At 30.9% G+C, this 17,707-nt stretch overlaps 1 protein-coding gene across 2 annotated transcripts in view; it reads left to right on the top strand.

Annotated features, from left to right (window-relative positions):
* The window catches only part of LOC106457907 (eukaryotic translation initiation factor 4 gamma 1-like), a 79,990-nt gene that overhangs the window by 33,928 nt on the left and 28,355 nt on the right, over window positions 1-17,707 (top strand). The window contains exons 5-8 of one of the 2 annotated variants that reach the window (XM_022383979.1): window positions 6,742-6,921; window positions 10,051-10,171; window positions 13,055-13,227; window positions 15,227-15,968. In XM_022383979.1, the coding sequence (XP_022239687.1) occupies window positions 6,742-6,921; window positions 10,051-10,171; window positions 13,055-13,227; window positions 15,227-15,968 (1,216 nt within the window). The remainder of the gene's footprint in view (window positions 1-6,741; window positions 6,922-10,050; window positions 10,172-13,054; window positions 13,228-15,226; window positions 15,969-17,707) is intronic. The other variant, XM_022383980.1, reaches the window with a different exon arrangement.

Genomic DNA, 17,707 nt, shown 5'->3' with positions numbered 1-17,707 from the left:
GAAATGTGCAAGGTTTTAGTTGGACTTGCAAAAAAAATATTCTCAAAAATTATATGTACAGTAGTTTAGGATAAATTTGTACCATAACTTGTGAAAGATGGATGGCTGTGTATATTCGCATCAAAATAATACCTTATGATTATAAATATGCATATGAAGTAATAATTTATCATCTCTTTGAGCAGTAAGTAATAAATTAACAAGATCATATAGTTATTTTATTAATTTTCAAATGTGTAATTATGTTCACACTCACTTTGGAATTCACAGTTGTAAAATGTGTGCTATGAAATATGTTTCATGCCAAGGTACAGTGAGTTTACATTAACATGGTTGTGGTACAATATCATGAACCACAGTAGTGGTTCATAATAGGGATTGCCCATTTGTTCTTCTTTATTATTATTTAATATTGTTCTGCCAGCCTACAGCAAAAATGGCAATGAGTATTGTAATAAAACCTGGGCATTATTACTAATCGCATCATTGTGTATTTTGTAGGGTACTTTTTAACTTTATTTGACTACCTAGCAAATAACAGCAGCTGTATAATTGTTGACACCCAGTTATTTTAATGTAGTCTGTGGTTTACGTGGAGTCTCATAATCTACTGCATACATATGTATATAGCTGTGTGCGGGCCATGGTTGTAATTTAATGTTGATATGGCAGGTGTGACACATGTCTATAGCAATTATTAATTTATTGTTGCAATTGTATTGATGTCATGTATCCTTTGTTTATGTATAGCGTTTCTGCCCTTTCAGACATGATGCTGCTGATAGGATCACAGTTTTTCTACCACTGTATGATTAATTTCGGCTATGTTACACAAATATCTAAAACATTACACAAATGTCTAAAACATTGTACAAATATCTAGGCTGTCTTTCACAGCAGTAATCTCTAAGCCAAAGTTTAAAAGATAGCACCAAGCTCAATTTTGAGTAACAAATTGGCAATAACGGTGATAGCTGATAGTAAGTGTTGAGTTATAGGCAACACTGCGTGATTGCGAATCTTTTAGATACTGCAAACAAAGGTGAGGCAGAAATTTTGTAACTACATATTTTATTTAGAAAATATTTCATTTAAGATAAAGTATGCAGGAGCGATGGTACACCAGAGTTTAGGGTCATCGCAGTGGAAGAGGGTGGTAGAAGTGTCACGACTGAAACTCCATTAGAAATGGAGGGGGAGAAAGGTATGTTAATATGATCAATTCGTAATTATTAATTAAGATGTTTTTGATCCTGTAGAGTGTGCAGAATGTCACTCTAAGAGGAAAATCTGGTTAGCTGCAGTAAAACTGTGACAGGCCTTACTATGGCTAGCAGAGAGGAAGAGGAAGGGGGAAATATAACAACTATAAGAAATATTGAAAATGCTGATTAGTGTACATATGCTATTATATTATGACACATTGTTTTATATTTGCATTGAATATATATATGCTTGCATCTGTGCAACTTGAAAAATTCATATCACCATCTATATATATATGGGTTTACAACTTAAAACAAGAGGGAATTCTCAATAGCTGTGACACTTGCAATTCTTTTAGGCAAGATTAGAGTAAATTTATCTGAGACCTTTTTATTAGCTATATTTTTGTGCACCAGCAATACCAATGATGGGGTGTGTGCATACTCGATACCATTTTATTACTCATCAGGAACTGTACCAACTTACCCTCAAATTGAAATTCTTTTAGGCAGGATTAGAATAAATTAATCTATGAGTCATTGGGCATGGTGAAATAAATCAGTTGAAAGGGTTTGACTTCCTGATTCCAAAACTGTAATTAGATCTCAAATTTGTCAAGAGATGACAGAGCTATGAGTTAAAAGTCTATACTTGATAAACTCGTGGCCATTCTATGCTGTGGTTAAAAACTATAATACCTGCATTTATTTATATAGATATAAATACTAGCCAACAAGCATCACATTTGCATGCATGTATAAAAATTATGCAGTTACAAAATCCAGTCCATGCACCATTCTGTTATAGTTCAGTAGTTTACAGTATTTATAGACTCCTCATATAGCTAAGGGGTATAAATATAGTAGCTATATATATTTCACAAGCATATGCATAACATGTGGTATGTGGATCACCATGCGTCATAGTGATCATACATGCAATACCACTATCAATGACAATATTGTGGCAATGATATCAGGAGTAATAGCCATCCAATCCACACGAAGGTTGTTGTTGTTTCCAGAGAGAGCATCATACAACAACTACATATTTCATTAAACTAAACTGTTTCAAATAGGACAGTATTGATATTATAGAGATTCATGTCCATGATGGACATACAAAATATAGAAACAAGATTATTAAAAATTGTTAATTTAAAAAGGGAGGAATAGAGGTCTTCAAAGAATTACAGAAACAAGATAGGTAGATTAAAGTGGAAATACGGTTGCAAAAAGAAGTAAACAAACAAGCTTAAGGTTTGATACATAGTGTTGACATTATTTTCTCCAGCCACAAATCCGTATTCTGATTTTATGTCTAAAAGTTGTAATATTTAGGAGAGCCGGAATGGGGATTTTCACTTTAAGCTACCTATCTTGTTTCTGTATTTTTTTTGAAGAACTCTATTCTCCCTTTTTAAATTAATAATTTTTACTAATCTTGTTATCATGTAATTGCTTGAAATTTATCTTATTTAGAATGTCTCTTGTACAGAAAAATAAAAATTACATCTTTCTTAATGGTAACTTAGTTTATTCCTTGAAGAAAATCTGCTGGTTAGTTTTTAATACCTCTTTGAGAATTGTAAATATTGTAATTTTGTATATCTTTTCTTAAGAGAATATGCATATAATCTTATGTGTAAAATCTCACAGTTTAATAGTAGTACCTCATATACTCTCATTTCATTAAATTTTGCAGAGAGTTCCATGAAGTTAAGTACAAGCATAACTGTTAGAATTGAGTTCTGTTTGTTTTGTTTTAAGAATAATTGATTGGATTTATGCTAATAAAATTCTATGAATATATTTTGACACTATTTTAATTTAGGATTTAAGCAGTAAGTTAAAAGTCACTATAGAGTTGTTTAAACAACTTTATTCAATTATATACCAGCTGCCTAGTGTCGGCTAACAATACAAAGAATTAAATTGTGGCAGAATGCTACAAGTTCTTCAAATACCTATAGAATGATAGGTTTCTTTTTTGTGAGTGTAAAACACTTAAATACACCATTTCGATTCACTATAGAAGTTTGTTGTTGTGGTTAATGTTTCAAAGAAATTTTTTTCAGTTCTCAGTTTCTTATAAAATTCAAGGAGTAAGACTATCATTATTTTTTAAATATTTATGCTAAAGCATCTGTTTTAATATTGGTATGTTTACTAACATATTTCAGAACTTGGAGGAATTTGTTCATTGAATAAATTTCGTTCAGATATGATATACAGACATTTATATGAACAAGCTGTTTTTAAATGTACCTAATCATACCTGAAATATTCATCTTCATTGCAAATAGTGAATTAGATTTTTCACATTTGAATTTTAGTTTTATAATTTCTATTTTCCAAGGTTAAGTATAATGTTTTGCATTTGAAGCTGTTTTTTTGCAAAGGGTGTTTTACATTTTTTCATATTTGAAATTAGATTTTATTTCGTTTGTAAAAGGTAGTTTAATTTCTTCCAAACTTGAGTCTTTCTCCTTATTTTTGTTAAGGGTGACTTAATTTTTTTAAGTCTCCTCAGTGTGTCAACAGTAACATTTAGTGCTTCTACTATTAAAATTTAGGATTTAATTACTGCAATGGGCTCAGTGCAAGTAGCCCATTGTGCAGCTTTGTCCTTCATTTTTAAACTTTGGTTTTCTTTTTTGTTTACAAAGGGTGAGCTAAATTGTTTCTTACTTCAAGTTAGGTTTGTTAGGTTTTTACTTTTGGGGGGAGCAAAGGGTGAATACTGTTTTCATCTTTGAAGTTTTTTTTTTTTGCAAAAATTGCATTGCTTTTTTCGTATTGAATCTTTTAATAAAAAAATTAAGCTACAATATTTCATGTGTTAAGTTTGAATTTAAGGTAAAATTACACTTTTTTATATTTATTAGGTTTTTCATGCTTTAAATTTGGATTATCCATTATTTTTTGCAGAGAAGAATTAAAATATATACAACTTGATAAAAAAAAAATTTTGTCATAAAGTTTATGGTTATTAATATTTTGAATACAATAGATAAATGAGGGAAAATAAAATGTAGATATATTCAGAATAATTCTATAACTTGCTATAGGTAGATTAGAAATATTTAGTGTTTAACTTTTACTTTATAGGGTAAGTCCAAAATTGTCACTGATTCTCATTATTTTTAGAAGTAAAAGAAGAGGTATCTACAAAGTTAAGCAAAGTAAAATACCCATGTCATAAAAAAAAAAAAAGGAGATTAATATTGTATTTTGTTTATTTCGCAGGATACAAAGATTTGTGAAATTATATTTTCAATATTGTAAGACTTTGAACTCTTCTCTGAGTATGAAAAGTTGATGGGAAACATTTAGATGAGGGGGGTTCCCAAACTTTTTAGCTTGAGACCCCCCAAAGATCTTTGATTCTAACTAAGGTCCTCCATCTAATGATTTAACCCTCTTGTTATTGGCAGGTTAAAGTGTGCATTTCATGATTTTTTCAAGAGTTACATTCAAAATTTTATTGAACTACTTTATTATCATTGCATATGAATAAACTTGACATCAAAACATAGTTAATAAATCAAGTTTTAGTTTTATAAGGAAATATTTTTAAAAATCCTCAGTCTCTCCTAGTATGAGAATTGTGACATTTGTTCCTTATTCTCTCTTCCATAATTTATTTACCATTCCTAGGAAAAGTATGGAATTGAACGTAAATTGCTCATTATGAAATAGATATTACTCAATCAAAGCATAATATTTATAGCCTTCAATCTTATTTGTTTACAAAGCCATAAACTAGAAAATCAGACCCTCTTGTCATGCTCCTCTGTCACATCATCTTTTTCACAAATTGTCACAAGTTTTCTCTAACATTGTATTCTATATTATTTATAACCAATAGAAAGCCACAGTTTTAATCTATCAAATGAAATATCATACTGTCTTACTTTTGGTTAGAAAATTGTTTATTTTACCTGTAGTTTTAGAATTTTTAAAGACTCTTAACACATAGTTAAATAGCCAGAAAAATTACGATAGTTATAGGATATTCTTTACTTTGAGCATGCTATTATTCTGTGTTCATAGGTGCATTGTTTAATTAAGTAAAGTCCCCTAGTGGCACAGTGGGATCTCTGCGGACTTATACTGCTAGGTTTTGATACTTGTGGTGTGCAGAGCACAGATAGGCCTATATGTAGCTTTGTGCTTAATAACAAACAATAACAACATAATTATATAAAAATTTAGTGAAGTAGTTCCATTGGTATAAAAAAGTAGGCTTAAGTTTCACTAACAATTGACAGCAAAAAGCAAGAGGATTCAGGTAAGTACTATATATATCTTGTTCTTCATGTGTATTTATATATTATTTTAAAAGTAACTAAAATGTAAAAAATTAGAAACTTGTTAGGTTAAACTAGGTGAGAAAATGAAAAAACTTAATAAAAGTTCTTTATGATATGCTCATATGGTTCAAAGGGCAATTGAACAGTAAAATTAAGTATAAACAGATATATACCTGTTTAAGCCACATAGGATAAACAATTGTAAATCCATGTTACAATTTGCAGTAACTCTAGAAAGAAAAAAGGGTGATTTACAAGTATATCCTTTTTTGTTTGGAGGTTATGAGGTCAGTCAAATTGACTGATCCCATACTGAGTTCTGGTAGAGGAAATAACAGATAAGATAAAGTTTTTCTGAAAAAATAAAGTTTGAAACTTATTTAGGGTTTTTAGAGATTATGCAAATGAAGTTTCACAATTTTCAGATAAAAGAAAAGTTTTTAATCTTAACAGGAAAATCACTTTGCACCTGGAGCAGTCAAGGCTTTGACTTATTATATTCAAGAACAAATTTCTAATAAAATTGCTTAATTAAAAAATCTGATTTTTGGTGTATAAAAGACTTGTAAGGTTTACAGAAAGTTTGTCAAATTTTGTAAAGATACAAAAAACATTAAAAGCTATGGTATGGAAACTGATAGTCACTTTGGAGTCACAAACTCTGTCAAATCAATGGAACCTATAGTGAGGGAATTATAGAAATTTTAAACAATAGCAAGTCTGAGGTGGTTTACTTTCATTGCAATAAGAAATTTTAAGTGTGAACAACATTTTGCAGTTATATTTTTTGGAATAACTAAAATTCCTGCTGAAAATATTGCTTTGGCCAGGATGATGAAGTATTTCTATATGTGCTGAGGCCTCCTTGAGACAGTCTCGCAGACCCCAGTTTGGGAATTGTTGATTGATATTGACAGTCTTAAAAACATTTGTATTTTGGTCTGTTTAGTGTTATCAAAAGTGAAGGATATTTATATTTAAAAAATTCTTGACATATTCATTTATTTATGCATGTATACTGGCATCCTGCTTGTTTTCATAAGAAAAATAAAAAATTGTACTAGATTTTTTTATCCATACTTAAACATTTCTTTTTTGAATATAACAAAAGAATAATGATTTTAAGTCTAATACTCGAATGTTAAATTTTTGAATAAAGAGTTTTTATTTCATCCTAGATTTTATCACCAAAGTACATTTTTATTTATTTTTTCTTACAGTTCTTTGTACCACACCAGTTACAAAATATGTCAAGGGCAAGTATGAACCAGATAAATCCTACACCTCCAACTGCCCACAACCCATCACCACAGTTTCAGCCACAACTGAGTTATGTGTATCAGCAGGCCCAGTCTTTACCTGGTAACATTCTCCAACAAGCTTCTATGCTTATGCATGGAGTATGTTCAGTTTATATTGTTATAACATTTTAATCTTCTTGTTTACTATTATTTCACAGTTGAAAAACTGCTTAAAAAACCATATTTGTACTTTTATTTGTAACTGTTAGAATTGTATGTACACTTTAGTTATTTGGTTTTTTAGTTCATCATCCCCTTGATACATAACATGGGTAATATAACCAACCATATGCAAAGTATGAAAAGTGCTTGCAAAATATTACCAGTAAGAGCTATTAATATCACTTAAAAGTGATCATGTTATCAATACAACCATGTTGAATGTGATACATGATGTGTACAGATGCTTGGAAATCTTGTTAGTATTTGAAATCAAAATGTTGAAAATAATGCATTTTACTTAGTGTCTAAGTTTAGAAAAAATCCTTGTGAATTGTAATTCTTAATAAAAGTGAACAATCAGTGAGCACATTCTTTGTCTGTCATCATACAGCAGTTCACAAAATTCAGATCTATCAATAAACCCACCTCTGCTTCTCCACTTGTATGACTGTTATTAAATCAGAGTTGAAGAAAGACACACATATCTGAAATTAAAGCCTCTAGCATTGCTCAAGCTTTGCCACAATATTTCTGTGCATAAAGTTTTTGAAGGTTAAGGAGGATTCTATGTTATGTGATATGATAGTTTAATTTTTTAACTTTATGTTTCTAAATAATTAAGGTATTTTGATTGTTTTTACAATTTAGCTGAAATTATTGACCACTTATGTGGAAAGTTTTTAAAGTAAGAGAATAAATGTAAAAGTTGACTCCTTGACCCCCCCCCCCCCTGCTTACAGTTATGTGTGAAAACTGAAAAATACTTGTTGTTGTAAAAGGAAATGAAAAAGAAAATTCAATTATATAACCAGTGTTAAATGGATGCAGTGAAAATTCAGTTGCATCAGTTTTTTTTAATTATTTTTTTATTAGAAAGTCATAACAAAAACAGCAAGCATTTGAAATGATGGCAAGAACTCAGAATTTTACATTAAATCAAATTTGTTTTTAATATTGTCTGTATAGTTTGGTTTTAGGAAAAGTTACTTGTCATTATATCCACTAAAAAACAAAATAATTTTATTATATTTTATGGTATCAGACATCATAAGTCTCGTAAACCAGTGTTCAGAATTTATTGCATTGCTGAGTAGACTTTCAAGTTTCTAATGAGGTGTGTAATTGTAAGATCAACCTGTAAAGCTCTGTTCTTCAACTAATCTGACTTTTAGTAATACATCACTGATAATTTCATACATCTTATTAGAATTTAATGGTTTCCATATACAGATTTCTGTAGAGTTGGCATATAGTAACACCCATTCAACATCTGATCTAATTGTTCTGGGCTTGGTGCAATATAAATCTGAGACTCTATCTGAGAAGAAAAGTCACTATGTAATGTATTTATTCATACTATCTGAACAATGTTACAAATGCTATTCAGCAAAGCGACGAAAATAAACATTTTTGAATTCATAAAATTTTAATTTTCTAGGTGAAATATAACTTGTAGTTTGTAGATATTTCCTGTAATTTAGATCTATGTGTATTTTGTGTGTATACATATATATATAATATATACACAAACATTCACAAATACTTTTTTGATAGTGAGAATTATTCCTTATAACCTTTTAAAATTACTGTCTATTCTAAGGCTTACATTATGCATTATGTATGATATTTTAATATTCCTAAGAGAAAAATGTAAGTTGAAAAATTTGGAAATTCATTTAACAATGTTATTTGAAGTGAAAATATTATTACTTATTTTTTCTGTTTGACCTTGAAAACTACTAGACTGTGATTACATTGTTAGATAAATATATATATCATTAAGCTTGTTGCTTGATGCTAAAAAGGAAGGAGTGAACAGCAAAGTATGCTCATATATTAATTGAACGATATCTTATGCATTATGTGGTTTGTATTGCTTGATATTCAGCTAGTCTTTTAGTATTGGACTTGGTATTGGTGTGCTCTAGTCCTAAATCCTTAAAACCTTGCTGATACTCCTTAAAAGTTTTGGGAGAGTTCTTGATATTTTTATCCTGTTAAGTGTAAAACTCTGATGAAATTCTAACAGCTAACCCCTTGTACTAGGCTTGGCTTGTTAAAATGATCCTTCAGTAATTAACAAATATACCACATATCTAAGATTTATTTTTCTCAGAAATATGCATTTTTAACACTTGCAAGCTAAGAAAGAAATTTGTTTTACCTCTTTTTTGAAAATTAGGCTAGATTTACTGATTGCAAAAGTTTTCTATTTATGCATATATGTGTGTGTATGTGGGAGTTGATTGATGTATCTTATTTGTTTGTTTACAAGAAAACAAATAGCCACAATTAGTTTTATAATGCCAGTGGTATAATTCAGTTTGAAGAATAATACATTTTTCATTTGCTAGCAATAGTCAACACAACCTATCATGTTTGATATCCAAGCACAGAAAAAATAGTTGTAACAAAATCAAAAATATGATTTGAAAATTTTGACACATGTATATTCCTTTAGATCAAATAACTACTCAAACCCATTTAGCCAAGTTTGTTTTAGTTTTGAGATTTTTGAAGAGTGCAGCTGATTTACATTTCTGATTATCAAGGATTTTCTCGCAGATGTTCCAAATTTGCCAATTATTATATCCTGAGCGCTTCAGTCTTAGTAACCTGGAAAAAGTATGACTCTTATTGTGGCATACAAGTGTATTTTATACCATGGGGCGTGGCATAAAGGGCTATGTAACTATATGTCTTTGGAGTTTTAGAGATATATGAAAGTACAAGTTGTTATACCAATCCTTGCACTTACAAATGAAAAATGCATTTTCAGTTTTTGGTTGAAAAGCTAGACATATGCATCTTTACTTTGAGATTTGTGTTGGAACAATTACAAAACCCAGATAAATTATGTAGGAGAAACTTTGTGTAACTTTGAAAACTACCTTAGGTATGTTTGCCTTAAAAATAGCCTAGAAAATGTATGGCAAAGCACAATACAAAAAACAAATTGGCATTTACATGTAAAATATCTGCCTTTATTTGAATTTACTGTATATCAAGACTGTGAGTATTTGACACTTGGCAAAAATACTGTTTTTGTAATATTTTTACTTCCAGTGTTCCAGGTCTCAACAGTACACTACAGCACCACAGTATTCAATGTCTCCAACGCAGCAGACTATGTATATGACACCAGCAAGTCAACCTTACAGCTATAACCAACAACCCCAACAACAAGGTTAGTAAAAAATAGTGATGTACCAAACCTGTATATTCTTGTTGGTGGAAGTATACAGTGTAGTCAAAACTGTGTATCCAAAGTTAACATGTGGATAGCAGTTCTGATATTAAATATATATATATATATGAGTAACCAATCTTGAAGTGATTAAGTAATAGTGTTTGTTTTATGCTTGATTGTACTACTAGACTGTATAGGTTTTTCTTGTTATGGAATAAAAATAAACAAAAAAAAAGTTGTAAAAAATCAGAGAAAAGTTAAGAAACAGAAGAAGATTAAATGGGTAATGTTGAAAAATAACCTTAAAATTAGTTTTATAACTTTTGATCAGCTGATTCACTTGCATATCTATTTTTCTAAAATGTATGTAAATAATAATTAGGAAACATGCTACATTTACACATTTTGACTTGACTTGTATGCAAGTTGAGGCCCTTCAACACCAAAGATTCTTTATCCTCATAGGCTGCTAACACATAACAGAATGTGCTATTAGTGTTAAAGCTCAACATTGCAAATTGTGAAGATAAGATTATTTTTTATACTGTTACTCATGTGCCCTCAGTGGTAAGACTGTTTGCTTACAATACTAAAAGTCAGGTTTCGATGCTTGTGATTGTCAGAGCACGGATTGGCCATTGTGGGGCTTTGTGCTTAACAGCACAACACCAACCCTATCTGATTCATGTTAAACTAATGCTGTTAGCCATTGGGCAAATTCACAGTAGTAGCACTACTATTTAACTAGCAGTTCACAAACAGTGGAAAACTTGCAAATAGAATTATTTTTCAAAATCAGAATGTCCAAGGTGTTACCATCCCAACTTGAACTAATAGTATTAAAACTTATTGTAGAAATTAGATGTGACCTGTTCACACTTTTTATTCCCATCCTCCTCCCTGTTGGCTCAGTGTAAACCTGAGAACTTATAAAATTAAAATTTCAGGTTTGATCGTTCTGGCGGATATGAGTGCACAAATATCTGTGGTGGTTGAAGCAAAGTTCTGAGGATTTTTCTTTCACAATAAGCTAACTTTCATTTCTTACATCAGACAGCTTATAGTCAAGGGTACAAGACTAAGAATATACTCTATGCCTTCTACCTCTTGGAGAGTGGATAGGAATTTTATACTCAAGATCTATTGTGACCTTAGTTGATTGAAGCTGGACTGTGGGTCCATGGTCTGTGCATTGGCTATGGACTATGTTGAAGACGTTTGACTCTGTGCATGATTGAGTTCTTCAACTGTACATAGACTTACCACACTTAAACAGCCCAGAGTTTTTTTTTACACAGAGTCCTATGAGCATCCACTTTATCTTTAATTTTTGCAACTTTCTTTTCAGTTTGCTGGAAAGCCCCTAGGACACTTTCATAGTGTCCTACCTCACAATGTATGTTCATGCCTTAATGGGATCTTTTTTTGGCAAGTAGATGGTCTGATATTATTATTTTTGGCCTTTGTATTCAGGCAACGTTGATGGAATTAGGGCTGAAATAACAAAGTGTTATACATTTGTGTTTATTTTCACTCATAAGTTCTTAGAATTGAATGGCATTGCTAAATACAGTATTCAGCCCATCCCACCATGTCTTGTTATCATCTCCCACTGAAATCTTTCATTGAGTCCTGAGGAACTAGGATATTCCTGACTGGAAGTATTGACTTGTTTTTAACAAGCACTTTTTTGAGCCAACCATCCAGTTCCATTTTTATGAATGGCTAAAATTAAGGGACTCTACCATGATTTGCCGTAACTTTGTAATTGCTCACAGGATCTCCTCTATTGATTCTATGGTCAGTGATGAGTTGTATGCAATTTAAGTTGCTCTAGGACATAAGAAAGCTAAGCATTACTTTAAATGTACAGTTTGTACCAATTTGCTTAGCTCTTGAAAGGGCCATTTCATATTATCATTACTCTATCCAGTTTTTATGGATTCCTGGTGATTTTGGAATAAAAAAGAATGAACCTACTGACATAGGAGCCAAATCTACCTCCAGTGGCAATGTAACACTTCTGCCTATTTGTTACTTGGGTTTCAAGCCTGTCATCAGAACAATGCTTTATGCCAGTTGGAAGGTGATTTGGGGTGAACAACACAATAAGCTTTGAATAATTTAAAACAACACTTGTGTAAAACATCTATTTACAATTAAAAGCAATGTAACATTAAAATCATTACACAATAAATAGTTATCAAAAACAGGGACTTGCCCTAAAAAGACACTAAATATGTTTTGGTGTCCTAGATAAAACCTACTATAGATAATTGGCATTCTAGTTTACTTAGTAATTGGATGGAGGAAGTTGCCCTTGCAAGGATCCACATTGACTGTAATTTTATAGCATATTATTTTTTCATACAAGAGAATGGCCCACCAGTGCATAAGCAGTGTTACACTCAAGTCACAGTTTTCCCATATTGCTTTCATACTGTTGCTAAAACACCAAGTGACATAACTATTTCAAACAGATGTTGACTCATGGTGAACTTTTAGCATGGGATAGTTAGTGACAATGATAACTCTTTCATATAGTCAATGTTTTTAGTTTTTTGCAGGCTATAGCTTTTTAATTTTAACCTTTTTTTAAAGAAAAATAATTATCTATATTCTCTTTTACTTTCATACTCTTTATTTCATTTGTATAGTTGATGTTTAAAAAAAAAGTTGATACAGATAGCTCATGTGGCTTTGCACCATAAGCCAAAGCTTGAAAGGTTGAAAACCTAATTCTGTAATGATTTTCTTTTGAAGCTCAGGCTGATGATATGTTATAAGTGGTGAACAGGTTTTTTTCACTTCAGGCTCAGTTTTGATAATATTATTTAATGTGTGATGTGGGTGTGTCATACTGTGTATTGCTTATTCTAGTATATTATCCTGTGGGACCTCCAAACATGGCTGCTGTACCAAGAACAATGCCTCACATGGTCCATAGTGGCAGTGGGACAACAGAAAAAAGAGAGAAGAAGATCCTTGCTGTCGTTGATCCAGTAACTGGTCAAGACATAATGCCAGAAATTATTAGTCATTCCTGTTTAAAGGTTAGGCTATAGCAGTTATATGGATGAAAACAGTTAATATACTTAAATTGTGGTTCATTATAGATTAGTGGTAATTTTTTGTATAGATTTTAAATGTCATGAATATTAACAAAATAAAAACTGAATCTACCTTATCTAATTTGTTTAATCTAGAATAAGTTTGTAATGTATTAGAGCAAAATGATATTTAATCTTATTTAGTGGAAAATAAATCAAATTTTGTGGCCTAATAAGATTGGCTTTAATTTGTTATATATCAGTAATATTTAATATGAAACAATTTTCCATATATATATATAAAGCACAAAAATATGTGTCTGTCTGTTTGTCCATGATCTAACTACTCATAGGTAGCTGGGCCAATCTCAACCAAACATTGTGGAATGACAGTTTGGAACAAAAAAACATGTTAATGGAAGGTTCACAAACTCCTCCACCCCGTATTATTGGTGTTTTTGAGCATATATTATCTTTGATGGAAGTTAACTTAACTACATTCATAGATGGTACTACATCCATATACCAAAAAGAATGTAAACACAGTATGAGGGAGGGCACACAAAGATTTATATATATATCTCAACGAATGCACTAGCACTCTGTCTGGAGGAATGCAAAGAAAAAAAATGGATCCTATTATTGCAATACTATGTTGCGTATCTGCTAGTTTGTTAATTTCTGTTTTAAATTCTTTCCGAGGAACTTCAGCAATACAAGTCCCTTCTGGATTAAAACTAGTTTATTCTTTCTCGATACAACTTTGTATTTGAAAAGAAAAAAAGGCACAAGAAAAACATTACTTAAAAAACCTAAAAACTTGATAAAAAAAAGTTATATATTGTGTACAAAAGCCTTGTAATGCTTACTGATAATATGCAAAATGTTGTTAAGATACCCTTACTAATTTAAAAGTAATAGCTTGAAAACGATAAAAAGCACAAAATGGGACCGAGTCTGTACTGAGAGAGTTAATGTTGATAATGGTGGGCCTAGGGGAGACATAAATTTTGGCAGATTAGGAATCATCTTCAGCTGAGACAGTTTTATTTTCTTAACAGACTGGTTAACCTCTGGAATGGATTGCCTTCAGATGTGGTAGATGCAGTTAATTTAAGGAAGTCTAAGAGAAAGGTTGATAAATATCTGAATCATAAGAGCTGGCTTGGAGTTTTATGTTTTTTTATTATTTAGTGGATAAGACAGCCTAGATGGACCAGTAAGTCCTTTGTTGTTCTAAGATTTTATATGTTAAGTCCAAAGGTAAGCTACGTGTAAGAAAAAATGAGTGAATGTATATCATTCTTCTCAGATGTGCAGACCATGGATTGTTTGGCATTTAGATTAGAAAAAGAGGTCAATAAGTATGAAGATGATGCAACAGTAGCATAGTTATAGTTTTAGAAATTTTTGGACATAAATTTTTCTGTTTTACATCATAAGATAGTCCTTTTATTGCTTTATTTGTACATTTATTTAGATGTGATTAATGACGGATAATTATCTGTGGCCACCAGATACTAACCATGGATGGTAGGAAAACTAAGAGAATCATTATGTGCAATTCACCAGTGTTTTGTGAAATAAGAGGATGAAAACAACAATTTTATTACATCTAATAAATATTCTAAGCTTTCAGATCACAATGATTTGTGTGTGTTTTGGGATGGGGAAAATTTAACAACAGCTTCTCAAACCAGTGCAAATTTTGTTGTAGATGATGTTTTTGCAAGTTATTAAAATTATCATTAAGCATAGTTTTCTGCTATTTTTATTTCTATTTCACTTCATTGAAGTTTTGTTGATCATTAAAACTTAAAACTACAGTCAGGTTTTGGCTTTGATCTGGATAGGGTAAAAGCACATTTAAATTTAACTTAATAAATGGAAGATCATTTTATTGGTCAGTTTTCTTTACCAGTCCATATTTGTTAATGATAAGTTTTTATAAAGCTTAAGGTATTTGAATTTGTTAACTCAGATAACTTTATATATTTTTCAGGAGAGTACTACTCAAACAAATGTTGTAGCTGCTCAGTTTGCTTCCCAAGTTGCTGCTCTTGTAACTGCTCCGAAAGAAAACACTCCACCTAAGGCAGAAACTGAAAGATCAGAAAAAACACAGATGCCAAAAGTGTTACCTCCAGTGAATTCAAGTAATGGACTGAAAACTATACCTGCTGTTATAGAAAGCAAAACCACACTCACTGATATCAACAGCGAGTGTGATATACGTGTTCCTGTCCATTGTCACACTGAAGTTGCTAATGTAATTGCTAATGGTGTCACTGCAGTTATTCTAGAACCAGAATCAGTAGTAGTGTTACATAAATTAAATGAGAATTGTGTACCAGAGACAAATTTTAGTAGCATTGTTCATACTTCAAAAAATTCCATTAAAGTGAGCCAAGAACAGCCAAATGAGAATAACAGAATAGCTGATGAAGTGGATAAAGAGGTAGTCAATATCAGTGAAGTTATAAATTCATGCCCTTCTTTATTAGAGAAAGATAATATCCAAGTTTCTGTCTCTGTGGAAGATGACTATCCTGCTCTTCAAGAGGAACCCACATCAACTAGTGGACCAACAGATATTGAATCAAATGAAAATCATGTGGAACAACAAGTGAAAAAGGAAGTTGTTGTAGAAGTAAAACAAATATCAGATCTTGAGTTTCAAAAAGAAAGTCTCAAGCACAATGGTGAAGTGACAAAACATGACCTTCCTGAAGTAGGAAGAGTTGGTAAGTCATTAATGTTTTAAGTCTGTTAGGTTGTTACAGATAGTTTTCAGAGATAAAATGGCACAAGAAAGCTAAATTTGTATTTGAGCTTAGGAAGAAATTTTTAAAATTCTATATTTTTGAGAATAACAGCTATGTATAAACAGATGTCTTTTTAAATAATTCAAGAAATAATGAATTGGCTAATGTATATTTTTGTTTGTCATTTAATTAAATTAACAACCCAGCAAAAGTGTCGAACAAGCCTAATGGCAATGTGCATTGTCTCAACAGCATGTACTAGAAACACCGATAATTGGTTCTCTATAGCCAAATTTTATAATAATTATTTCTCAATGAATTGGCCTTTTTATTATTATGTAAGCTGATTTCAAAACTTAATAGAGGTATCTGGGAGTGTGTGCATGTATATGTGTGAATTAATTGTCACAGTTACCAAGTGTAAAAAAAGTGGTTTTGTTATGCCATCTCGTGCTAAGGTAAAAACAAAAAAATCTTATTCTAAAAACATATGAGTGAAAGCAAAGAAGAATTTGTTATAATATGTAAACCATATTACATCTGCAATATCGTGTGCTGATGAAACCTTTCACCCATTACCAGGGCTCATTGGGTTAGTTTGGATATGACAGAAATAGTAGTGGCGTAGGTGCTACTTAGTTTTTATGAACAACTGTTATGGTGTAAATTAGGTTAAGTAAGTGAATTGTAATTATTATAAATATTTATTTAACTCTTTCGACACAGGCTCAGTCCCTGGGACCGAGTCATGTGACCTTCTGTAATCGTTTAAAGTTGACATAAATTTAATACTTATAACTCTATATATATATATTGCGATTATCTTCATGAAATTTGGCAGTCTTTCAGTTAAAATTACAAGTCTTTCACATACAAAAAGTCATATTTCTTAGTGAAATACTTTTAATAAAATAAAGTTTTGCATATTAATATATTGAGTATTTGTTTTGAATAGCCCATGTGCAAAGTAATTTTCACTAAATCCTTATAGTTTGTATGTTATTTTCTCTACCCTAATCTCAAAACAGGATCGGTCAATTCGACCAACCTCGTAACCACTCCAAAAAAATCAAAATACACCTAAATTAACCTACTTTTCTTTCTAGTATGACTTCAAATTTCAACATGAAACTACATTCGTTTATCCTAAGTAGCTCTAAGTTTGTAACATTATACATCTATTTATAATTAAATTGTATTGTTTTATTCCCTTTGAACTGTGTCTAACTGCTATCTGCACCATTATAAGTTGTAAATCACTCAGGGAATGTGTAGCTCACATTACGCTATCGAATTATACCACCCACGAGCTGCTTGCGTGTATGCTACGTGAACAATTTTAATTATATTATTATTATTATTACTTATTTTACCAATTCTAGTCTTAAATAACTTAAAAAGATCCATACTTTTAATTTTAGTTACTTTTATAATAATAAATAAACATTAAATATGAAAAACAAGAAATAAAGTACTTTCCCAATCTTCTTTTTTCTTGCCTTCGATTGACGATGAGAGTTAAGCCTGATTTTTTTTAGAGTTATAGTAAAGCACTTATCAATTTTTACTTAATTAAATAATACACCAAAGAATATAGACTAATAACATGCAAAAAGTAGACAAAATCAATTACTTCTAAAATTTTCCTGGCTTTCTAACTATGCGACAAGAGCCGTTAGAAATTCATCCAAGCTAGTTGTTAACTTTCCCACAGGAAC

Source organism: Limulus polyphemus, unplaced genomic scaffold (assembly GCF_000517525.1).
Source record: "Limulus polyphemus unplaced genomic scaffold, Limulus_polyphemus-2.1.2 Scaffold390, whole genome shotgun sequence".
In the NCBI taxonomy this organism is placed as follows: Eukaryota; Metazoa; Arthropoda; class Merostomata; order Xiphosura; family Limulidae; genus Limulus; species Limulus polyphemus.
This window is presented reverse-complemented; position numbering and strand designations above follow the sequence as displayed.